At 31.6% G+C, this 27896-nt stretch overlaps 1 protein-coding gene across 5 annotated transcripts in view; it reads right to left on the bottom strand.

Moving 5' to 3' along the window:
• Positions 1-27896, bottom strand: part of LOC129002321 (glutamate receptor ionotropic, NMDA 2B) — a 679287-nt gene that overhangs the window by 278104 nt on the left and 373287 nt on the right. For all 5 annotated transcript variants that reach the window (XM_054430034.1, XM_054430032.1, XM_054430035.1 and 2 more), the window contains exons 4-5: positions 17824-18515; positions 6797-6971 (exon numbers count right to left, since the gene is read on the bottom strand). In XM_054430034.1, coding sequence (XP_054286009.1) covers positions 6797-6971; positions 17824-18135 — 487 coding nt within the window. In that variant the 5' untranslated portion in view covers positions 18136-18515. The remainder of the gene's footprint in view (positions 1-6796; positions 6972-17823; positions 18516-27896) is intronic.

The raw sequence follows: 27896 nt of genomic DNA, 5'->3' as shown, positions 1-27896 counted from the left end.
CCATCGGCTTCGGTGGTCTGATGGTTAGCGTGCCGGGCTGATGAACTGTAGGTCCCGGGTTCGAATCCCGCCGGTGGCATTAACTTTTTGTCCAAGATTTTTTTTATTTTCAGCAAGTTTGGTTGGTTTGGTTTGGTTATTACAGTTTAATTTTATTATTAAGTCATTATAAAATTTTAATTGAGCAATTTCTAGTTTTATTTTATAAACAGAATTATTTTTCCGATTACTATAAACTTTTGTTATATTATTTCTTTATCAGCAAGTTTGGTTAGTTCAGTTAGGTTATGATAGTTTAATTTTATAATTAAAAATTAATAAAATTGAATTTTAGGCATTTATAATTTTATTTTATGAACAGAACTATTTTTGCGATTAGTAAACCTTCATTGCCAAAGTGCTCTCTACTACAGCCACAGCGCTGTTCACGGAGGAATTTTGAACTAAATGCCTCATTTGTACCTCCCCTAAGTCAGACCCCTTATAATGAACACATGCTTCAACTTCAAGTATTTTGTTTACTTTTTCCTTTTATTTAATTCAACCAACATGGTTACTTAGCAACCCATAAGACTAATGTTAAAAAAATGTGACTTTCAGTTTCGTTTTTCTACGTAATTAGATTTTTGTTGGCAGTTCTAACTGCTTGAAACTCGTTTTTAGGCCAAACATAAACTATTTACAAGATTTGAAGAAAATCGTCGGAACCGTTTTCGAGATCTTTCTGCAAGCAAGCAAGCATACATACAAGCAAACATTGATCGTATTAGAGTATAGGATTTGCTAGTTAATAGCCAATATAAAATCCCAACGTTTGAAATTAGTACTATAAAAACATTGATTAGGTTACAGTTATTTAGTTTGTTGAAACACAGATCTCACAAATCATAAAAAAAATTGTGCATTTCTTTATTTTTAAACTCATTTAACAAAAGTGTTAATGCAGAAAAACTCAAATTTGTTTTACCAAAAATAATGTAAGTATATTTATTTCAACGAAATAAATCCAGTCAGCTGTTCCTTTGGTTAATAGTTAATAGTGTACCATTAAAAAATAATTCATATAATTCAAATAATAAATACGTTTAAATGAAAACAAATCTTTTCTCCATAAGGAGGACATGGGAGCTGTAAAGGCCAGAGCCCTGTTGGAATTTCTTGGAAACGCTTCTTATTGCTCACCTAGGGCTTAAGTGGAACCTTACTCAAAATCCTGAATTCTTTTGCATTGTAGTTTTTTTTTTATATAGTGATCGGTGAGTCAGTGAATGGTATCTGACTACTATAAGTATAGATTTCGAAAATATATTTGATTATAATACGAAATCCTTAATTCTATAATCAATTATGTAGAATAAAAAGGACAGTTTGTATATCTTTACGATGGTAAATAAGAGGACTAATATTTTTAATCTTTATGTAGACTTAACAGGGGTGTAAAGTGCTTTCTACATTACTCTTTGAAAAGAAAGATTGATTGATTCTTACTTAAATAATATAGCAGGGCTCTTAAAATAAATCTAATTGAACGTATCTAAGTAGTAGTAGTAGATAACTTTGTTGATTTAGGGTTTTGAAATACCACAAGACTTAAGATGTGTTACAATTGTCCACTAAATGGCCTTTTGTGTACAAGGTAGAACCGATTGAAACATTTGTTATCGCTTTTAAACGTCTAAAACGTCTTCTTATTGGGTCGTAAACGTTTTTAAAGATAATTGAAATTGTGATAGGTTAAATTATAAAGTATCCCCTACGTATTAACTAAACACGTTTTCGTATGTTGAAGTTCTTTCAACTCAAAACAAAATAGGACAACCGATATTGCTTTTTAATCCATAAAATGACGGGAAAATCCAAATGTACAAAAACTCGGCTCAGCAGATATAAAATGTTGTATATTACAGTTCATTTAAGACTAGACAAAACAAACAACCTACATTGCTGGAAAATTATGGTTTAAAAGTTATAAAAACCTTTCACCCGAAGGATCATAGTTACTTCCACCGTTTACCTATGTTAAGGGTTGTTTACAAGCTAATCAGATAAAAAAAAAAAATATGTGTCAGATTGCTGAATAAAATTTATTTGTATTTGGAACATTATTTTTCACAAATAACTTGCCAACATGAAATTATAACAATAAGACCATGCACGTTATTTCCAAACACTCATATTTTTTTATGGATAAAGCATTGAGAAAGAGCTACTTTAAAACAGGAGTAAACACAACCTCATTCAAAATAAATGTACTCAGTGCCTGTGTATGAGAGGAAGCTGTAAACGTCACACCCAATGATGGTTTATAACCTTACTTGGTAGTAAAACTGAGCATAAGTCCAGTTATGATGATTGTGCTATTTTACCTTTGGTCTTGAATTATCACATGTTCACCTGACCTTTTATTGGAGTTAAGTTTCTTGTGCACATAGACCATTATGGGTTTGTGAATTAAAACAGTTTTTAATTGTAGTTATAAGTAAGCTGACTGACTATATTTTTTATTACACAAAAAGTACTCTCACGAAGCATAATGCATAATACAACATAACAAATTGTGTAAGACATATGAAATGAATACCGATGCCATTTCTAATCAATTGTTTTTTTCTAGGACGCTTGGCACGAGCACGGAATATTTTTCACATTGCTAGACTACGGGGACCGAAGTTCCGTGCTCTACCACTGGACCAGCTCGCTTCTCCACACTAATCGTTGGTTGGTTAATGTCATACACTTATATTATCCTTAGACTGATTGAACGATGATTTGTAGAAGGTAAGTTTAGCGATGATAACTAATGCCTCAGATAATAGTTTAGTTAGCTTTTGTAAAATAAAAGTATTTTATGAATTTGCTTGAATAATTAAACATGAATAATTCCTTTAACTTTATTAAACCTTATTGTCTGACTTACACATGTCTGTTATTTATTTTATCTATATTTTCGTTTTTATTTATCTACTTGTATTACACTATTGTAAATAGCAGGAAAGATACGCTAATAATTTATAATGTATCTTGATTAACATGCCTGGAGCCTATAATGTAAGACGTATCCTATTTATGAAAATATTACAAAATAAGTGTTTGTTTGCTGGCTTAAAGCTGATGTGACTCTGTAAATGAGGGTTTACAAGGTGTTTAAAACATGTGTATACTTATGCAAAATCTTTTTTACCTACTTTTTGGACGAAAAAAACTTATAAATTAAAATTTGTTTACAGAAAGTATAACACAAAATAAATTACTAACTCTTGTTCAATAAACGGAAACATATAAAATGCAAATTTTATTATAAATAAATAGTAATAAAAAAAATCTTAGTTACCTGTCCATATGAGATTCTATGACATGCAACTTTTATTACATAAAGTACATGTGATACTCATTTAAATAAAAAAAAAATATTTAAATTCAAACGAATACATATGGTAAACATATCTCATAAGTTGGATTAGTTCGCATATTTATGAATCTATAGCAGCAATCTCCTGTTTCTTATACTAATGCCAGTCCACTATATTTTATTAGTACAAATAAAACTAGTGTACCTGACCACCTTACCTTGCTAAAAATAAATTTTATGCACACACCATAGATATTTGTAGCGGGAAATCAAAATTTTAAGTCCAGATTATAAGCCTTACCCTTTATAATATACACTAAACTTATACATGTTGACGTATTGTATGAAAAATGTGTTTGAAATATTTACAACTGTATTGCTTTATTAATATTTGAATTATCTCTTGATTATAATTGGTATTAATAAGTTCAATTGTTCTACAATGGTTGCAGAAAATTTCCTATTTATTCTAAATCCATATATAGCGTAATTCCATACAACTAATTGAACAACTGCTGTGTTGGACGGTTTTAATTTATTTACTTAAAAACTAAAACCATTTATAGTACTAATATCTAAACTTAATTAGAACAAAAATTGATAATTATCCAAGTTCAAATTCCAAACATCAGTTTTGTAGGCTATAAATACTCAAACAATGTTTGTAAGGATATACAAATATAAAACATCTAACTGTTAAGAAATAACATAAACAAAAGTCACTTAAAAATCATTATCCGTCTATTTTCGTTTACTGTCATTCAGTAAACAGATCTGGCAGTAGTAGGCCTAATTCCTTTCGTCGTTTTACAATTTTAAGAGTTAGTTGACAAGAGACATTTATTTGACATGAAGTTTCCCGTGTTTAATTTAATTTGAAATATCCTTCCATTGGCATTAAACTGTAATGGAGGTAAGATACTAAATAGAAACAAGAAAATGCTATGTTTCAAAGACTATTAATTGAAGGCAGTGTTAAAGATATGTGTTTCTTTGGTATTTTTTTTTTGTTATTTTGTTCAAAATTTCGCACATAAATAATGTTATATTTAAACTGTAAATTAAGCATAGGCCAATTAAATAATCCAATTAAAGTTACATCTGATGTAATAAGAGATTAAAATCACATTTGATTAGACTTTACTTTCCATAATAACTTTGATGTAACTTTAGTTAAGGAGAAAATTTCTAATAAATTCCTTTAGAAGTCATGTTTTTAAAACTACGAAAATTAAAATGGACTCAATGAGGATTATTTAATTTGATTTTGAATCCAAGAATTGTCTTGGGTTCCTTAAATATAGCCATTTAACAGTTGTGGTCGTACATCTATTCCCTACCTCTGATTAATAATATTAAAACATGAAAAATCTAAACTAACTTATATGTAAGTAGTTAATATGGATAAAAAAATAAACCACACAAATTGTTTTCAATTTTTTGTTTGTTTGTTTGTTATTATACTTCTGGATCTCTGAATGATGCAAACCAATTAAGTATCTTGGAACGATTTCTATGACAACAAGTAACATTTTTACGTTTTATATTAAGAATGTGAATGAAAATAGAACCACACGAATAATATTGGATTGCATATTCCATTTAAACGAATAAATTGTATGATATATAACGAATAATAAAACAAACAAATAATCCCTTACCGATTGCATGAGCACAGATCGTTCTAATTTTTCCAAGTACAAACAATAACCTAGAATCTTTATTCTTAATTAAACATTTGTGTTTTAATATTTTCCATAAGCAATCTTTCTAGACAAATTCATAATGTAAAAGCCTTTGATTCCAGAAATATACTTCCAATAAAATGATTTGTTTGCTTAGGCACGAATTTCATCCTAATATTGGAAATTGAAGTAAATGTAGAATTATTCTCTTTTGAATAAAGTGTTTTCAATGTAACAGATGTTTATTTAAAATTTACATTTAATCAATAAATGAATGCATGGTCATATTTAAAAAAGGTTTATAAGGATAAGTGTCCATATTTTCAACACAATACAAAAATGGAGATGTTGATGAATTCAGTGATGTGGTGCACATGTTTATATGTTAAAAAAACCTAAGCTATTTATTGTTGATGGATGAAAGTTGCCGAATGTTGACACAAGTAGCCAGTGTGTGGGACAGGCTGATCGATAGGCTACCACAAATAATCTGTTATGAACTCTGAAACATATTGCTTAACATATTGTACAACGTTATAAATAATGGTCTACTACAACGCATGTAATAGAACAGGGAACGAGTCCTACATCATCCAGGATTTATGAACGGCCGGAGAAAGGTTAAAGGACAAATTATCATTAATAATTAATGATTAAATTAAGTAGATGTTTATTATTGCAACAGTAAATACACTATCTAGTTATGATTTCATATTTTAATAGTCAATCTCATACCAAATTATTTAGTTCATGGACATAATTCATATGAATTAGGTTACAGTTATGTAAGATGTAGGATGTTTCGTGGAACTTGGAGCGATTGTAACTTATAAATATATTTACTAAAAGCATTAAGTTATTGTTATATATGGCAATAAAAAAGTTCGACAGTTTCATCATAATTCAGTTTTGTTATTCTTTTAAATAGGCAATTGGTTAGTAAATATTGTATTCACTATTCAAGCCCAATATTTGTAACCGACCCACAACGTTAGTCATAAATTAATAGACTATTAAATCACAAAAAAAATATCTTAAGTTTTGGTTGCCTTGCATGCAAATCGGTCAAATGTTTGCTGATGATTAGTTAAGAATGTACACTATCTGAAGCCAAAAAAATCCAAATGCCATTATAGTTATAATCTAATATAACATTCCACCCATATATACTAATCACATTTTACAGTAATTTGTTCTTATGAATGATTTTGTTTCTGATCAATAGTATCCAGCAAAAATATTTGCAACAAAGTAACGGTTTACGATAATAATCATGCGACTTTGACTTTCAAGTACCTATTAAAAGAACTATCCGGATTCAAGACTTTCATAGCACCCTAATGCAAAAGAATGTTGTCACAAGAGCTTATTATAATTGACTTTAACATTTGTGTTTACTATATAAAATAACGTAATTCCTCATTTTCGTAATTAATATTGCATAATAATGGGTAATATTGATTACATTATTTACGCCAGTTTAATTTAGAAGCCAATTACACTCTGGATAAGCCGAATAAATATTTTATGAAACAGACGAATAACCGAACATTGACATAAATGGAACCATTCGAGATTTATTGAGCCACAGTAATCACTATAAACAACTTAAATGGCGAACGAACCTTGCAGCCCGATATTGATAGTAAAATTAGACAATACCTTAAACAATGCAGCGAAAATAGTAGTTACCTAAACAACCTGTTTTGTCTTATAACCATCATAGCAATAAGACCAACTACAGTGTATAGTAGACGTTTACCTGTAGGTGTAGGTGTGAGAGAGTTCATGACCATTGTGAACTGCACCTGATGTCGCTGGAAAACACTGAGTTGTCTGGTTCGAGACCCGGTTCTGTTGAGGAACTGTACAGCTGTAGACACGGCGCGGTTGTACTCTCTCAGGCCAAACGACTTTTGGGGAACCACAAGACCAACCTGAAAACCCAGCCGTGTTTTGTTACTATTGAATTTATTATGGTAAACTATAAACTTTTTCAACTCTGCCTTAAACAGTAAAATACAGATTTTCTTATCCCCTATTGTAATAAATTACGTATGTAATAACATCACGTTGGTTTACAATCCTGTTAAATGGTGATAAGTGGTGGTTTTTGTTTAACTGTCACAAGTGCAATGTTTGTTTGGATGTCTCAGATTTCGATGCGAGACAGTTTCGATTCCCGTACATCTATACAAAATCATTGGGTTTTAACTACTTCCCCTTAAAAGCCAATTAGTTTCATCCCAACAAAATATTTGCTTTATGATCAATGAACATCTGTTATTCAAGCAATTTACATACAACCTAATTGTAAATAACCATGTTGCTTTTTAAATTACAAGAAGTAATAGGTTTATTTTATACTACAAGGTTGTAATCTTAGGTATTTTAGGTTATAAACTTCAACACTACTGTAAATATAACACACAAACAAAGAAAACAAAATAATAAGAAACAATAAAACCACAAGAAACGTGGAAACGTGGGCAAACTGGAACGTGTATAACATTGAAAAGAACTCTTAGAAAGGTCAGTAGGTTATGTCGTTGGCATAAAAGCAATGTAAACTTATATTGCTCCCTAGTAATGTCTTGTTCCCTCAGACGCTGTGTAATCCCAAATTTGCAGAATGCATTTACATATTGGGGTAAACCAAGCTCCTTTTATCTCTGTTTTAAACTATCTTTGCCTCTACATAAATAAAACTACCAGAGTAGTCAAATGAATTTATAAGTGTGCTAGGAAAAATTCTGTATACTTTTAATTAATTTATTTTTAAGATTTAAATATGTAAAGGTTGAATTTGAAATTATAATATTTTATGATACAATCTGGTAGTTGATAATACAAGCATATATATTTTAAAATTATTATCTACAATAATAACTCAACTTCAAATATAATCACTGAGTCGTAAAATTGGCATTCTCCACAAAATATTTTATATGATGTATTTTTTTTGGGGGGGGGGGGGAGCTTAATTATACAAACGTGAGTGTTATATCTCCTAGTCTGTTGATATGATGAATATTTACTTTTGACTAATTTAATTGGCATATGGTTTTGTTTTGTTGTTGCATAATAGTTTTATATGAGTTTTTGAAAATAGAAGTGTGGTATTAAAAAGTCTAGTTTTTTTCTAATTTTATCTTTATAGTTTTCATCACTTGAAGAAGGTAGGTGTGTAGTGTAAAACAACATTTGGCGACCGTGACAGGACTTGTTTTTCACCTATCTCTATGATCTAAAGAAATGATCTAATCTAAAGAAAAATAGAACAGTATTTAGGGCTTATTTTTCTAAAACATTGAACAAACTAAACAGTTTAGTTGAAAATGAAACCACAGACAAAATTGAAATTCAAACCACTCTAAAGCTTTTGGAGATAAAGGTTGATGAGCTCCAGGTTTTGAATACTCAGATATTTGATTTGTTATTGAATAATGATAATGTTTCTGAAGATGAGCTGTTAGCTGAAACAATCAAAGCTGGAAAATATTTAGCTTTGTTTGAAACTGTAAAATTAAGAGTCCAGAATTTACTACAACAAAGTAACGATGTAGTTAGTGCTCATTCTGGATCTTGCTGTAACAATGTTAGTAAGAAGAAATTTAAGCTCCCTAAAATAGAGATTAAAAAGTTTGATGGAGATTTGATCAATTAACTACCTTTTTGGAGTCAGTTTAGCAAAATTCATAGTGACTCAGACATTGATTCAGAGGATAAGTTTCAATATTTATTGCAATCCATAGTTACCGGATCAAGAGCTTTTGATGTAGTTCAGAGTTTTCCTCCGACTGGTGCAAACTATCCAAAAGCAATTGAATGTTTGAAAGCCACATTTGGTAAAGATGACCTATTGGTAGAGGTTTATGTCAGGGAACTCTTGAAAATTGTTTTACAAAATGCTCTAGGAGGCAAGAACACAATGAACTTACAAAGTTTGTATGACAAACTTGAGTCTCATATGCGTGCATTAGATACCTTGGGAGTTACAACAGATAAATGTTCCTCCATGTTATACCCGTTAGTTGAAAGTTGTATGCCTGAAGATCTCTCAAGGGCGTGGCAAAGAAGCCCTTTGAGAGTAGGTACAGACCCTCAGGAAAGACTCAATAATTTAATGAAGTTAATGTTGTCTGAAGTTGAAGGGGAACAGAGAATCGGTCTAGCCATGGCAGGTTTTGGGATAAGTAGCTCTGGGAAGGAGAAATCTTTTAAAAGGTCATCTCAAACTCAACCAGGTAAGATAGACATACCAACAGCTTCATGCCTCATGTCCTCTGGTAAAACTCAAAACTCGTATACAAAGTGTGTCTTTTGTGATAAGAATCATAAGAGTAGTAACTGTTTTGCTGCTCAGAAATTGCCATTGTCTGATAAGGTGTCCACTTTAAAGGAAAAGAGGTGCTGTTTCCTTTGCTTGCAGCCTGGTCACCGTATTAAGGATTGTAGAGCTCATTTGTCATGTTCTAATTGTAAAAGGAAACATTATCCTATAATGTGTCCTAGTATTCATTCCAAAGAAGTAGTGAATGAGTGTGTAAGCAAATGTGTTGATGAGGTATCTAAAGAAATGACAGTAGTGGAAGATACCGCTTTGGCAAATAAATCAAGTAGGAGAGTGAAAGTGTTTCTGCAAACAGTAAAGGCAAGATTAAGAACCCCAGGTTGTAATCAATTTGAGACTGTTCGCATTCTTTTTGATTCTGGTTCACAGCGTTCTTACATTTTAAAGGACTTGGCTGAAAAAATGAACTACGAAAGCTTAGGGGAAGAAACAATCATACACTCTCTTTTTGGTAATGTCAAATCTGGTGAAGTAATTCACAACAGACATCGTGTGTTTCTAACCAGTCAAGATTACAGTTACAACTGCAACTTTGAGGTATTGAGTCAAGCTACTATATGTGGGGAAATTTCACCTGTTACCGAAGGTCCCAGGATACAGGAACTTATAGAGAAAAATGTTTCTCTGACTGACATACATGAGACCAAGCTACCAATTGGTATTTTGATTGGAGCAGATATAGCGGGTAAACTATTCACGGGAAATATGATTCAACCGAAATCTGGACTAGTGCCTATGGAAACTCTTCTGGGATGGACACTGATGGGTAAGGCTATAATTAGTGGTAGTACAGGTTCAACTACACTCTTCACTGTTGTAACATCAATGTTTATTAATGATGCTGACATATCGGAACTGTGGAGATTGGACACTATAGGAATTACTGATACAAGTGAATCAGTTTCCAAAGAGCAAAAGGCTTTGGCAGTTAAAAATAATTTTATAAAAACTACCACTATAAATGAAGAAGGTCGATATGAAGTAAGTTTGCCCTGGGTTGATTGTCATCCTCCTTTGCCTAGTAACAGAGAGTTAGCCGAAAAGAGGTTATCAACAGTTGTAAATAAATTGGATGATAACAATTTGACCGAAGACTATGACTCAGTTTTTAAACAGTGGTTAAGTGATGGCATCATTGAAGCTGTACCTTCTGACGATTTGAACAACAACTTTCACTACCTGCCACATTGACCTGTAGTGAAGGAGAGTAGTATTACCACACGAATTCGTCCAGTGTTTGATGCATCAGCAAAGACCAAGTTTTCACCCTCATTGAACGACTGTATTGAAAATGGACCAAATTTAATTGCACTGATTCCTTCTGTTATGATGCGTTTTAGGGAAGGGAAGTTTGGAGTTATTGCTGACATAGCAAAAGCCTTCTCACAAATATCGTTAAATGTACAAGATAGAGGTTTTCTTTGGTTTTTATGGTTTGACATCAATGAAAGAAGCCGAAGTATTGTTTACCGCCATAAAAGAGTTGTTTTTTGAGTGAAATGTAGTCCATTTCTTCTAGGGGCAGTAATTGATCTGCATCTTCAAAAATCTATGACTTCTCAGGAGTATGATGATAATGTGGTAAAGAAGCTGAGTAAAAGTTTTTACGTGGACAATGGTTCGACCAGTGTAGATACTTATGAGGAACTAAAACACTTTGTTGAAGAATCGAAACAAGTTATGGCTGCCACTAAGTTTGATTTAAGAGGATGGCATGCCACGAGCATCATTGAAGAAGGAGATACCAAGTTCGTCACTAATGTTTTGGGAGTTCAATGGAACTATATTGAGGACGTTCTGTTTTTTAACCTGACGAACTGTATTAAAGATTTGGACGTGTCTCGAATCACAAAGAGAGACATTTTATCCATATCTCACAAGATCTTTGATCCAATTGGTATCCTTTGCCCTTGTTACTTTGTTTACTAAACTTCTTCTGCAAAGTATGTGGGACTTGAAAATTTACTGGGACACTGAAGTAAGTTCAGACATCAGTAAACGATTCATACTGTGGTATAATGAGTTAAGCGCTCTTGAAAAAGTGAAAATACCCCGATGGATAGGTAAAATGACTATGGATTCAAATGGTTGTAGTATTCATACATTTTGCGACGCAAGTAAAGATGCCTATGCTACAGTTATTTACTTGAGAGTTGAAATTGAAGATGAAGTAAGAGTCCAATTATTGTCTGCAAAATCAAGAGTTGCTCCTCTGAAGAAAACCACAATCCAAGATTGGAATTATTAGCCGCCACGGTGGGAGCACGTCTCACAAATAGCACATGGGACATTGTTGAGACCGATACAAAGATTGTATCCGCTTGAAATCTCTTCAAAAGATATAAACGTGGGAAAAGAAGTTAATAGTGATGGACTTAAACACCAAAATACTCAAGATGAAATTAAACACAAGCTGGACGAAAAATCAAAGTTCCAAAAAAGGTTCATGTTTGAGTAGTAACACTACTCGGTGGGAGGATGTTATATCTCCTAGTCTGTTGATATGATGAATATTTACTTTTGACTAATTTAATTGGCATATGGTTTTGTTTTGTTGTTGTCATAATAGTTTTATATGAGGTTTTGAAAATAGAAGTGTGGTATTAAAAAGTCTAGTTTTTTTCTAATTTTATCTTTATAGTTTTCATCACTTGAAGAAGGTAGGTGTGTAGTGTAAAACAACAGTGAGGTTCCAACATAGAGTAAACATTACATAAAATAGTAGACTAGCAATTCTTTGTAGCTTTGTCTACTTCTGTCATTAGTTAAAGGTGTCCATTATGTAGATTTTTAATGGTTTAAATAGTTTTACTTTACATACGTCTACAAAACTCCTACTTATAAGCAGTTGATTTCAAAAGGATCATCTATTGAAATATCAGAATAGAACAATCTTCATAATCAATGTTTAATAAATCTCGGTTAATTTGCCATTTATGAATTACATTGAAATATTTATTAATTACTTATTAGCCGGGCATCATATAAGATTTACAGTGAAATATTGATCTTCTACATTGATTTATATTTTTCCTTTTTAAGCTGCCCACTACGCATAACTGTTTGGGAATTTAACTTGTTTATAATTGATTTTCCTTTATAATAATAGGAGTAAAATGACTACACAGTATGGTTTCTAAAGTCCATAGTGGAAGTGATGTTTATTTACTACAAATAAATAAACATAGAAAACACATGGCATATAATTAACACATGACAGCTTCTAACTTAGTACCAAGAAGGCAATGAGGAACAAGATTATAAATAAATTCCAACACCCCTCCTTAATCTTGATCCTTCATTGGGGTAAGACCAAGGTCGGTCATGAAACCATCATGCTTGATTTTGCCAAGTGATTTTGTCAAAATGTCCGCTAGCATCCTGGAAGTTGGAACGTAATTCAGCACAACTAGTTTTTCTCTTGATTATGTCTCTGACAAATAACTGTTTACGAATTATATGTTTGGTGTTGTCATTCACGGTTCTCTTCTGCAAAATCTTCATTGCTGTCATGTTGTCACAATGCAAATTTACATGCTCAAGAAATATTCCCAGCTCTTCCAACAAGTGCTTCAGAAACATTGCTTCCTGAACCATTGCTACAAACTCTGACTCTGTTGAGGAATCAGTCATACATCTCTGTTTCATACTTCCCCAAGACACAATTCCTTCACTCAGTTTAAAAACATATCCCGTACAACTTTTCCCATCAAAGTTGTTTCCATGACTGGCATCAACAAAACCATGTAGAGATTCTTCATCAGCTTGCTCCTCCACAGCATGCTTCCACAAATTCGTATTTGGATCTTCTATTGCCTCTTGATAACTACTTGGCTCTAGATCCTCACAGATAACCATGTAGGTAACAAAATCAGGAAACATTTGAGGTTTTCTTACTCTTAGAGGGTACCTACTCCCAACATTAATTTCAACACCTTCCTCATCATTTCCCGAATTCCCTTCAGCGGATCCTCCAGTTCCAACATCGTCATCATCTTGCTCAATGTTGATATTATCAAGAATGAAGCTCTCCTCTTCTGCCTCAGGATTCCTGCAGGGTTCATCGAGTTTGGCGGTCTGGATGCTTGCTATGGTCTCGACTGGTTGTATAGTTTCATCACCATTATTTTCTTCACGCCCATTATAAAATAAGTTTTCAAAAAACTTGACATCTCTAGAATAAATCAATCTACGGGGAGACTTAGGATCGACCAATTTGTAACCTTTGACATCCTCACTGTAACCTACAAAAATGTGAGGAACACTCTTATAGTCCAATTTGGTCCTTCTCTCCTTAGGCACATGTGCATTGCCTATGCACCCATAAACTCTAAGGTGACTGAGGTCCACTTTCGATCCAGTCCATTTCTCCTGTGGAGTGACTCCGAAAACAGCTTTTGTAGGACTTCGGTTCTTAAGATAAATAGCTGCCTCCACAGCATACTGCCAGTAACCCTTGCTCAAATTTGAGTCACTTAGCATGCTTCTAGCTTTTTCAATAATAGTTCTATTTGCACGCTCTGCTACCCCATTCTGCTCAGGACTATATCGAGTAGTAACCTGGTGCCTTATTCCAAATCTATTACACACTTCTTCTAGTCTCACATTCATGTAATCCCCGCCTTCATCTGACCTAACAGTTTTTACAGTCTGGTTGGTCTGATTTTCAACTAAAGTCTTAAACTTGAGAAAACAATCAACTACTTCATCCTTTGATTTCAAGAAATAACCAAAGGTCATTCTGGTGAAGTCATCAATAAATATTAGCATGAAGCGATTACCTTGAAGAGACTGAACATTTATAGGCCCACGGACATCCATATGGATTAACTCTAGTTTTGCCTCAGCTCTCTTACTTGGAGTGGTTGGGAAAGATTCTCTGGAGTGTTTCCCCTCTACACAGGGAATGCAAGATTCTGGCCTCTGATTAGGAAAATCGATACCCAAAGCCATCCCCTTTTTCAAAATACCCATGCTAACATGATTCAAGTGACCCAACCTTCTGTGCCATAAATTATGAAGGTCCACACTAACTGACTGGTCAACTTGAGTAGACATAGCCAAATTGTCATAATTTGGATCAATGTTGCATTTACTCTCTGTATCCAACCGATACAGTCCGTTTACATTTGTTCCAGTTCCACAGATTTCACCTCTTACTGAAAACCCATCTTTTATGTAAATATTACACCCTTTGTCATCAAAAACTAAAACTTTCCCTTTACTAGCTATTTTGCTCACAGATAGCAAATTTGTAGATAAATCTGGTACATACGTCACATTCGATATCACTCTCTCACCAAAGTTTTTAAGGTTCACAGAAACTTTCCCAGAACCTGCAGAGTAAATTTTGGTATTATTAGCGACAGTGACCTCTTTAACTCCCTCATTCGAGTTAAACGTTTGAAAACTTTCTTTACTTTTAGAAAGATTGTCAGAACAACACGAGTCTAAGTACCAGCTTTCAGGTTCTACCTTTACACTCAGAGCAGTTATCCAGCTTAAATTTTTATTTTTGTTTTGACCATCTGACTTACCAATTTTGGAAATTGGCCCTATCTTTGAGCTATTACTAATATTAGCTTGATTATTTTCAGGACAATCCCTTATCATATGGCCTGTCTTTCTACATTTGTAACAAGTAGGAATAAAAGGCTTCCTTGTCTTTGAGCTTTTATTAGAATTAGCTTGATTAGTATTTGATTTTGATAGAAAAGGCTTCCCAGTATTGCTTTTAAAAGTTGAAAATACTACGGAGGACTCAGTGGTATCTTTTTCAGCCATGCTATTTAATTTTTCTAGTACTTTACTATATTCTACTTTATCTGTACTCTCGACTGCCATCCTAAATGCCCTGTAAGACTCAGGCAAACCTCTTAGAAGTAGACACGCCTTCATTTCATCGTCCACGGGCTTCTCTATGTCAGCAAGTTGAGCATTGAGGTCAAGAAATTTAGAAATATACTCACTCATGCTGTTGCATACTTCCAACTTCAAATCTAAAAGCTGGTCCAGCAGGAATATTCTCCTGTTTGTGCTCTTGACTTCATACTGCTTTGCTAAAATGTCCCATGCTTCCTTCGCTGATGTGGCCGTCCTGATATGTAGTTTTGGAGCTGCCTCCAGGTGCATGGCAATCTTGGCGAGTGCCCTCTCATCTTTGTCTGGATCCACAGTTAGCGGTGTCGTCTCTGTAGTAGTCCTTCGTGGTTCAATGCAATTCCACAATCCCTAGTACTTTAGAACCATCTTCATATCAAATTTCCAACTGTCATCGTTGGCTGACCCTTTCAACTTAGAAATTCCAGGGGCTGATGTGGAGTATACAACTTTGTCTCCCATCATAGTAATTAATAAGTGTTCATTCAATGAAATTTACTATAATATTTCTTAAACACTTCCCTCAAAAATTAAACAGTTCAAAATAGGCCACAGAGAATAGCCTATGTTACAATAAAAGTGAAACTGGGCCCATAACCACTTGTTTATAATTGATTTTCCTTTATAATAATAGGAGTAAAATGACTACACAGTATGGTTTCTAAAGTCCATAGTGGAAGTGATGTTTATTTACTACAAATAAATAAACATAGAAAACACATGGCATATAATTAACACATGACAGCTTCTAACTTAGTACCAAGAAGGCAATGATGAACAAGATTATAAATAAATTCCAACAATTTACACAAGCTAAACGGAAAAAAATGAAATGTTCTTATTGATTTTCAACTTAAGGGGTTCATTTACAGTGCTATTTCTGAGGAATATAAATACTATTTCATGTTAAAAGAATCTTATTTTAATATTAGTTTCTCCTCGATAAACATACTCAATCATAAATTTATCTGAATGTATGTTTAAATAGAAAGTTTACTGTAGAACACGTGAAATACTTATATGCTGCGAATTGCATGAGTCCATCCTAAAACAGTTTGTAGTATTAATAAAAAAACATTTACAATAATAGCTATATTCAACGCTGGATTGAAACAGTAATTCCAACCAAATAAGACAAGTTTAATAGCCTGTTATCCTACAAAACACAATTAAAATATGTACATACAACTCACGTTTCAACAAAAGTAGCTTAAATTAACTAATTAGACCATCAATTAAAATTGACATACATTTTATAAATTTGCATAGTCGTTAGTTAGAGATTGCTAAATATGCGACCTAGTTTCCCACAATGAGTTGCATCAGCAATCCCAAGTGACAATTTATTCGTTAAGCTAACGAACCCTTTTCTAAAATATTATTTTCAGCCGTTTTATATTATAGGTAAACTTTATCTTTTGCCTTAACATTTTCGAAGTATCAATATTAGGGAACGATGTCCTGCTAAATGTTGCAAAAAGGTAAGTAAATCAAACAAAGTCTAATTAAAAAAAAATTAAAAAATTAATTTGTATGATATAAAAGGTCTTGCATTAAAACCTATTAAAACTAACCTAATACTAAACTTTTTATTTCAGTTATCCTGTAAAAAAATGAATTCTTCAATTATTGACTATTTATTTCTATTTCAAGGTTCATGAGAAAAGGATTATTCCCTTAACAAAATAAAAAGCATGTTTTGCTTCGTGGCCTTAATTGAGGTTTGCTGCCGGTAACTTGTATTTGAATTGAAAAAGACACAAATAAGATTAAGAAACCTACTAAGGAAATATAATTTATATTTGCTTGAATTGATATACAATTAAATATATTTAAATAAATATTAGGTAACATGATTACCTAGGTTTGCTGCTTCAGGGAGGCTAATAATGTGTGTTTTGGTAAAATATTAATAGCTTAGTATATAATAAATAAATTAGCCAAGTTTTATCAAAGTATACCCATAAACAAGCAAACTACAACATTTAACAAAATTCTCCTTTAAAATAACATGGGAATTTTAAATTAATTTTTTTTTTTTTTATTTCCCCCCAACCAATAACAATACAAAAACACTTTAATATACTAAAGTATTTGTCTTTTTATCTCTTTAAAATGGTCTAGAATTAAATTCGGAAATTTTGTGTTTTGATCAAAAAACAAAAAATAAAAATGGTCAAAAGAAAAAACAATTTCTACCCCATAAAACCCCCCGTTAAACCCCGTTACCATCATCCGATCATGATGGTTCACGAACTCATTCATGATTATCGCTCCTTACACCTTCAAACAAAATTTCATCAAAGTCGAACGAAAATTACTCAAGTTATCGCATTCACGGACACACACATGTATATATATAAACATATAAAAAAAATGAACGAATTGTGTTTTTGGCCTCTGGAGACATTAAAATGAAAAAGTAAATCGGTCCCAGCCTCAAGTATTACCGTGATACCTTCGGTAATAGCTACTTCCCTATAAGGTAATTCGCTAAAAACAAATAAATTAATTGTTTGTCTAAATTAAGAGTTAATTAACACTTATATGCTTACATTCAGCATAGGAAGTCTGCTAGATGAGTAGCTTGTAGGTGGTGGTGGTGGTTGAGGGGGCAGCGGTTGTGGTGGTGGGGGGAATGTAACCGGTGGAGGGGGCGTTGTAGGCTTGCTGTAGTTCCTATGAGACTTCCCCGCACTTCCTAGCTTGATCCCGCTCCCACCCCTTACGTTTGTCGGTCCAGTAACACCTAACTGACGGTAATTTGTGCCGATTTTTACCCCCGACTGATTCCTTTGCTGTCCCCAGCCTAATATCACCCCACCGGGAAACGCAAGAAGCACGAGACACGTGTAAACGAACTGCATCTTTTTAATTGTAGTTAACTTAATTGTTTTTTACTGTAACGGTAATACTACAAATCAGTTGATACTTTTCCTAATTTATTTATGGTTTATATAAATAGCAATACGCAATAAAGTTGCATTTTTTATTAAAATCTCATTTTACTTCTATTTTTTAAGTCCGCAAGCACTGATTAATACCTTTTTGAGCAATACGTCTATAAACTGATATATTTACTTTTATCTCCCGGACGCAATTGGTTTTATATTCAATATGTATAGGTGTAGTCGACTATAAAATATCACTAATTATCTAGATTTTTTATTCCATTATGTTTTGAATACTTTGTACTTTACACCCCTTGACGAAGCTTCATTTTCTTTTCCGCCCTTCAACTCGCAATCTGAAACAAAAGATAAATAGTTGTTACAAACTATTTAATTTAATTACACCAACACTCTTTGGAAGATTCCGCAACAATACAATCACGATAGTACTAAATAGCAAAACTACTAGCCTTTTGATTCCTAAATGTGAGCCTAAATAAAATCTAACAAAACAAATAATTTTTAACTCTGGTTAAGCAACTATTACGACACTATAATAATCATTGGTTTCATCAGTAAATAATTCCCATTTTCTGTTAAGTTTCTTTTGTGTTTTTGTTTTGTTGTGTTACTTTCATTTTCTAGAATAATGATTCTGTAAAGCCACTTTTTCTAAATTCAACATTTTTATTAGAACGTGTAATCTATACAGAAAATCTCTACAATGACCCAACAACAATCTCATTATATGTAACATCGGCTGTGAAACATCTTTGTAGTCCGTTAGTTATTTTTGTAGCGAAACAACGCAATAAGGATCGTGGGACGCGTTGTCGAAAACTAAAGCAAGAGTCTTAAGTTCAATATGTCAAATGTTTTGCTGTAAAATATTTTACGTATTTTAACAGTTGTATTTAAACCAATTCTCCATGATATCTTTTAATATTAGGAAGTACATTAATCTGTGGTAATACAATCTAAGTGTTCTATGCGCAATGGTACTGTATTTTGTAATTCGCTAGTACACTGTAGATGGCTTGTTATTAACATATGTTTGGATTGTTTCCTAAAACCGTCATTAGTACGTGACAACCCATACTGAATTTTTTTTATTAAAATTTATTTTAAAAGGTCCAATTGAACTCAAATTGTTCAACAACATAGCCTAGCATACATCTCATTTTTAGCCTAACACTTAGTTATTCATAACAAATGAAAAGTAATTGATTAAGCTATTTTCAAATTACTTTCCATTTTTACTGTCTTTTATAATTTTTTTTTCATAGATTTATACACGTTAATTAACATCAAGTTGAACTAATAAAGGATACAATAAATATATATGTATCATCGTTGTGGTTTTGGAGCTATTTATTAGCCTATAGTATTTTATTAGTTAAATTTGTAGATAGTAAACAATTAATGAATTGATTGATATTTTCAAATAGTTCCGTTTTCATTTTTAATACCACAACTACACAAAATTGCTTAGTTAATCACACCCAAAGGCTAGTTTAAAACTTGCAAAAAAGATTTTGAATGCATGTCTCATTTGTATAATCATCTAAGCCACTCCACAACAGATATTTTCTAGCGGTTTACGATAGGTGCAGGTCGATGAGGTCTCGCTGTTTTCTCGTCATCCTCGTCCAAATCCTGGGGTCGAAAGGGCTGAGGTAGAAGGTTGACTCCTGGTCGAAGCGGAATAGGGGATTCTCCTGTATCTTGGATCCTGGACTTTGGAGGATTTGGGTCCGGGGTAGGAGATGGCGGAAGATGGCGGTCCCGATTCTTCAGAGGCATTGTCGTGATCGGTCTTTATGCAATTTAAATGTTACCTTGAAATGCAGACCTGTTAGTCATGAGTAGAAAACAATTTACTTGAATTTTTCTTGATACTTAATAATCTAGAAACATGTAACTATGGAGATTGCAGAATGTTGGAAAAATGTGTATTATTACAATCATATTTTTATAATAATTTTAATAATACTAATATTTGTAATAATAGATTAGGGTGTCAGATGTACCTGCATTTAAGGTTCGTCAAACTTTTCCATAACCTTCACAAAATTTGAGCCTGGATCCCTAGTTTATGCAGTATTTGGGACTTAATGTTCCCTTTATTATAGCTACCTTTATGTAGGTAGCTACAGCATCATATGCACCAAGCTCTAAGGTGTTCAAGACTCCAAATGTGGCTTTAGGGATCAAAGACCTAATTAAATAGTTTAGAGATTTACTGGGATTTTGGCTCCACCCATGCAGACATTTTTTGTCCTGGGATTTGTCACTGATCAACACTAACCTCAGTTGTAGGTGCTACAAATTACCCCCTGAATTTATCTTTACATTGAAAACTTTAGCTCGTTTCTTGAAGAAAGTACTCCTACAAGTCATGTTAGATAAAAATTAAATACCTTTCTTACAAAAAAAAAAAAAAACAACACCTACAAGATAAAAATTACCTCAACTCATAAACTAAACAACACAAAAAGCAACAAAGAGTAAAAACGTAGAACCTATTGTCAATAAGGTGTTACCAGTGCATACTGGAAACATTAAATCATTATATAAAATAAGTAATATACTATTTTTATAAAGTAGACGTTAAGCGGGGTTAGTATTTGGGCTTCTTGCGAGGTTGCGAGCGTTCTTGCAGGGAATTACGTTTTATTTATTGAAATATATTCCTGGTCATCCGATTTTAATAAATAAGGTATCAAATTAACCAGAAAGAACTACAGAAATCAAACCACATAAAAACAAAAATATCGTGAATTTGACCCATTTGATAACCCGACTTCCCTTTACTTTATGAATAAAACAATCATCCTAAAGGGCAGAGAGAACGTCATTCGCTAGTTTCTATAGCGAAATGTTTAGGTTTTTTAGTTATCCTCTCAGGATATATAATGTAATGCTAATTGAAATGTCATGTGGTGGTTATGAATAGATGCCTTGAACTTAATTAGGGATACCAGTTTATTCAGTATAGGAATACATGGTTGACAAATCTTGATAGGGTTTGTTCAGAGACACAGGTTTTCAACTATTATTCTTAAACTATCTATATAAGGCTCACATGTTATTCCGGATGGAACACATTTTCATATACAACCCATGCATAAGCCACGCCAAAGTCATGCATAGACAAGTAACCAATTCATTTGCAAACCAGACGTTGTAAATCAGTTTGTCCATCAGTGTCTTCTTTTATATTAAAAAAAAAAAACTTTCCTTGAAAAGTTTGACTTGTTATTTCAAAAGAAGAATCATTTTTGATTACTTGCTACCTTGATGGCTGCCAGGTGTGATAAATAAAGATCATAAAACACTGAAATCAAAATATAAGCATGTATATGGGTCGTTACTTGTATCTTTCTTCTGAGTTAATAGTTAATGATACATTTTATACGAGTATCTGCAAAGGAATGCTAATTGGTCAATGGAAATTATGACAATGCATTAAGTTCCATTTAAAATAGTTCATGTATTTGATTTCCTCCTTCATATAATTTTTCCATGGGTATATATTATTCTAATATGTTGTACCTCATTTTGCTGAAAAATCTTTATCGTGTTTTAACGCATTTTAAAATAAGTTATTTCTTTATATGAACGTCTTACATGTGATGTAAGTAAAGTGTTATCCACGGGTTTGGGAGGATTTAAATCCTCCCAAATTGTTGTTCCGATTCTCTAAACGCCTTTGCGAACATATTTAAATAAATCAGTAACCGTGAAAAAATATAACTTCATTAAAACATTGGCTCTTTTTTGTGGTACAAGTAAAAGTCTAAAAAGATCATATGGTATTAAGACAACAAGCGCATTTTGTCATAGAAAGTAAGTATAATTCAAAGAAATACATGTTTCTAACTGACAAACAAAATTGGTATGTTTACAGACTTCAGCTATGCTATTTTCATAGGTTAGACGTTTCAGATTCAGATTCAGAAACACTTTATTCAAGATTTACATTATACAAATATAAATACAGAATGGCGCCAATATATACAATTAATTCAATTAAATATTATTAAAATGCTTACTAAATGAGTAGTAACATTTGCTTATTATAAATATTTTCAATTTATTTTAAATGTATTAATATTATTAGCTTTTATTATATCTTAAGGTACAGTAGAGCATAACAAAACCTAGTACCTGCAGCGGTGTTTTTTTTTATTAAGTTATGCCTCTGAATGGCTGGGTAGTTCCAATGCAGAGTATTATAATTATGTGTCATTCCCAATTTCGGAGGTGTATGTGTATTCATTTCACTTTTTAGATTTTTTTATAGTATTATAAATATAATCCATACACTGTAAAGATATTTAATTTAGCAAAATAATGTTTTGCCGATTGGTTTTCTCCTACGTTTAACATGATACGTATGGGTCTCTTTTGTAAAATTAATATACTATTTAAATTTTGAATGGTTGTTGCACCATATAATTAAATGCCGAATGCAATATGTGTTTTAATGTGAGCATAGTAAGACTTAGTTAACATTCAACGAGCAGAGTAAACCCAAGAACATTCAACGTGAAACCCAAACAAATTAAAACGTGGATCATTTTCCAGATTCAAATGCGTGTGTAGTATTATAAAAAATGCACATCAAATACTTTTACATTTTAATACAGTATTTTCGCTAGTTTGGCAAAATATTACCTCCGTTCATGCAGAGGAAGTACAATCCATAAACCAAAGCAAAAGTCATGCATATACAAGTAGCCATTTTACTTTCAAAACGGATCGTATGATTCATTTCTGTTTGGTATTGACAAAAATATCAATTGTCTTATCTGAGTAGCTCATACTGCATTTAAAAGTAATGTTGTATCACGAAGAAGTCATCTTAAAACGTATTGAACTCAAGATAAGAACCTAGATAAGATAAACACATTTAAATCAAGAGAAACTTACTCAACGCCAAAAAGCAATAAGGCCCCCACTATAAAAAAAACTAGTTCCGCATTTAAAGCTATTATCCGTATTTTTATGTATTATTTTATTTATTTTAGTCCTGTTTGATATTTATATTTTGGAATAATGTGGGTTCTTTGGTTTGTTAAATCGATTACTAAGTAACTAAAAGTAATTTAAAAGTAATAGTACAGTTTTATGCTTTTGTGTTTCTCTCTACTTTGATTTAAAAATAAAAGGAATTTAAAAAAATACCATCACCATTAGATTAATGAAAATGAAAATTGGCCACAGTTTTTTTTTTTACAATTTCCAAATGTGGAATAACGATCATAAATTATTATTAAAGTAAATATTCATTGTTCTTTGTAATATCAATAGATACAGAGCTTAGAATGTGGATTATGTTTTCATCACGTTTAAATATTTACGAGAGAAAAAGGGAAGAAAACAAAGTGTATGAACATTGTATAAGCCGACCAGTGATACGTTTTCTTGGACATCGCTATTTAGACATTTAAATATTTACGAGAGAAAAAGGGAAGAAAACAAAGTGTATGAACATTGTATGAACCGACCAGTGATACATTTCCTTGGACATCGCTATTTAGACAATTCTAAACGTTCTCCATGTGGCCACATTGCCGGCTAAAATATGCGAGCCCGCCCTTTACACGGAGAATACAAAGTGCTTTAAGCATCAGGGTTCGCTTAACGATTTTAACATGGTGCCCCGGCCAAGTCTTAGCCTTTAAAATGTTAAGGGTGTTAAAATATGCATTATTATTGCAGGTTAGTCACGTGAAAAAAAAACTTATTGATATTTGATTTTGATTTAAGATTAACGGAATAAATAACTTCCTGATCTGTTGATGAGTTTGTTACTGTGTCCTTGTTAGGTTATTTTTTGTGATTTTTTTTTTTAATGAGGTCGGAGGTATTTTTACCCTTGCATACATAGGCTATGGACCTGTTCTAGGAATTTATCCAGCAAAGCAAGGGGCAAAATATAAGGGTGAACTGTACTGATAAAAAGCCTTAGGCCCGAAACCCATGACGCTACCGACTGAGCCACGGACTCACAAGAGTAACATGTGTATTTTTTGTAACCCAGTAAAATTTACAAAAACATAATTTACATAGCTGTGATATTATTGCAGGGAAATTATTCGAAATACGAATGTAATGTAGCGTTCTATCTTTTATAATAACAAATCTCGAATAAAACTTCGTAGTATTCATAGTGTTAGGGAGGATAATGTGATTCAGATGACTATAGCCTATATTAGTAAAATAACAAAAATAATTATTGTGGCCACGTTCCATAAATAATTCCTGATATCATAAAGAGCTGTATTTAACTTTTAATTTCTTATCACTAACTAAATTGTACAAACCCTATAGAACGCACACTTTTTCCCGCTATAATTCATAATTTTACAATTATTTGAATTGTTCTATACTATCCATACTTTATCAAAATATTTGACTTTGAAGATTTGTTATATTGTCGTTTAAAACTTGTCATAAACTAATTTGTAATATGAATTATAGTCCTAATATATACATATTTAATTGCAACTAATTTCCCTCAATTGTAATACATATTAATAACATTGTTTAAAACATTGAAGGCAAAGCAAACTAACTACTCTACTGCAGTTACAACAGGATTTTAGCATGCAGTGGCAGACAACCCTCTGCATACTAAGCACTTTTCAACTACTGATTTACATATCGATATGGTCTATAAGTTTCAGATAATTGTTATGCTACATAGTCTCAATGTAGAGGTTAAATTATCCTTTAGATTCTAAAATTTACTTAACATAGTCTTATAATCATAGTATTATGAGCAATTTAATTTTGATTTGAAATTATCATAGAGCTCATGGAAGTACTTGTAGAAAAATCTGTTTGAGTATAATATTAAAGTATAACTTAAAGACTCATACAAGTCTTCAATTTCTTACCATCTCCTTGTTTTCATCATATGTTTTCTTCTTCTTTTGAATAGGGAACATGTTATCAGGTTTCTTAGGATTCTTATTAACAAATAAACTGAAAACCTAATTTTTGTATTTTTATTTTATAGATATTAAGTAATTATGAGGTGAAAACGTTTGTGTAGTAAAATTAAAATTTTATTAATTATTAATTATATTAATATATAATTATATTAATTATATTACTATAATTATATTAATTATGTAAATATATAATTATTTTAATTATATTATTATATAATTATTAAAAATAGAAAAATTGGGCTACAATATATAAATAAAGATTAAACATTAATAAACTTAGTACCCAAGTAAAATTATTTATTAAAATATTTACTAACTATAGTTTCGGCTCTAAGGCCATTTTCAATGTAAACAAAAATCAAAATAAGATATGTAAATAAATATATAACATATTATAAACAATATTATAAAACTTTTCTAACTTGTAACATAATTTTGTCTTTATTGATTAATTTATATACTATATGATGTATTGTACTTATTTTCATTAATATTTTCTAAATTTTGCTATTGTTTCATATATTTAATATGTATATAATTATATTCTATTAATTATTAATTATATTAATTATAATTATATTATAGTATTATAAAGTATACTTTGCTTCCGTTAGAACGAACATATTAATGGTCTAAAAAGTAAGCAAAGAATTTCACCATACTATCTTCTTTATATAATTCGGTTAGGTTTTCAAATCAATCCTTTCCATTTCTTTGATAAAACATTAAATTGAGGTACCTATATAGACTGTTCGAATATTTAAAAACCAAATATTTTATGTATGTGCCATGTATGTATTTACTTTATTTGATAGAGGTTTTTTAAAAATACATCGTTCCAATAGTTCTTTGATCATGACCACTGCATATGGTGATATATTTGTCAATGCAAATCATCCATTAGTAAAGTTGTTTACTGTTAAAGTGTATTTCGAATCTCTTGACCAAATATTAGAAGATAACCTTTACACTGTTTACATTCAAATGTATGCAGTTATCCTTAAACAATAGGTGAATCGTTGCACTGCCAAATAATTTATCGTCAGTTTTATTTTATGAGCTACGCGGCCACTCAAACTCCAGCATGTTTTTGGCCTCGCCAACAGCCGCTCGCCATCCATCTCGGTCTTGCATTATAATGTTAATGTATAATACACAGATAAAAGTAATATAATTATATTCATCAACCATAAAAAATTAAATTGCTTAAAGATAATAGTGATTTATTTTAATTAATAACAGTTGTCAAGGTAGTATTTGTTTTAGTTCGATGCCGATTAATTGCATTAACACCATTAATATTTGACACTATCTAACAACCTCGTTAAATCATGGCGTAGAGGTAATTAAAAAAAAAACTTAAATTAACAAGCTTTGTATTTTGTGAGTCATTCAATTTCGTTTTAGAATTTGATTGTGTAATTGTATATAATATGGTTATAGGTAGGTAAACAATTTATACACCTGTATATTTTTTACTTTTTATGTACAGGAACCTAAGAATAATTAAACCAATAGAACATGTTTTGTGTCAGACGAGTGTTTAAACGGAAACTTTTATCTTAATGTGATCTCTGGCGTTAAATTAATCAATATTAATTTAATATTTTGTATTGACATTCTACCTTTTCAAATATAATTAATCATCATTATGATTATAAAACAAAAATATAATATGTGTACTTATAATTTAATGTGTTTCAGGATATAATACAAAAATCATATCTTTCTGCTGTCTACTCATTTTAATTGGAGATCCAAATTTGGTACGTTTAGCCGTAGTATTAGTTAAATTATCTGGAAAATATTGGAATTTCCTTGTTAATTGTATTCAAACCATTTTTTACGAAATTTGAATAAAACTTATTGAGAAAGTGTATATTTTTACCACTACCTGTAAAGCACTCACGACGCTGAAGTATTTATTCGAATTATAGCTAAGTTATGTTTCTTTAAACACTAACCAATAGTTTTATCGCCCTAAACTAATGTTGGTTGGTGGAAAATGACTTCCTGACGACCTATCTGGTAAATGTTGTAAAAATAAAATAGTTTTCTTTTAATATAGTAAAATTATAATATCTTGCGGTACTGTTTCATCATTCAGAAACTGCCAAAGATCCACCTCTGGATATGTGTTTTTTTGTTATTTGACGTTTAAGTTAAAGTTTCAATTTCAGTAAAATCCTAAATTAAATTGGGGTTTTACCCACAAAAAAGGTGTAAACCACATTTCATATATTTCAGCAATAATATTATTGTTCAATGACGATACTGAAAAAATATTCCTGTACATTGACACATAATTATGTTTCATCATGAGTGATTTGTATAATCTTTACAGGTTGTTGGAGAATTATGGTCGTTTTGGTACTATAAATCACGTCAGCTTACCGACGATGCATTAGACACAACCAATGGCCTACAAAGTAGATTTTCATTAACATTAGATTGGAAGAAGATATTGGCATACTGGGTTGGAGGATCGAAAGGTTGATTATACATACTTATGTTTACACCTTTTACTTTGTAAAGTTCTACACATGCATAGACTGATTATTTAAATTGAATGCAATATAACATGTAACATGTTGCGTTTCGGCTTAATCATATACCTAAGTAATGAATGTCAAATATTGGTCTTCAAGAAATGATTATATATATTTCGTGACTGAACTTTAACTCAGTGCAGTCGTGATTGAACAAATACGAAACATTTCAATTTTTACAGCAGTGTTTTTGAAAATACTCTTAAATTGATACATCAATTTA

The sequence above is a fragment of the Macrosteles quadrilineatus genome, unplaced genomic scaffold (genome assembly GCF_028750875.1).
Source record: "Macrosteles quadrilineatus isolate MER2022 unplaced genomic scaffold, UCM_ALF_1.0 Scaffold_9__3_contigs__length_116548681, whole genome shotgun sequence".
In the NCBI taxonomy this organism is placed as follows: Eukaryota; Metazoa; Arthropoda; class Insecta; order Hemiptera; family Cicadellidae; genus Macrosteles; species Macrosteles quadrilineatus.
The sequence above is the reverse complement of the archived record's forward strand: the minus strand, read 5'-3'. Positions and strand labels throughout refer to the sequence as shown.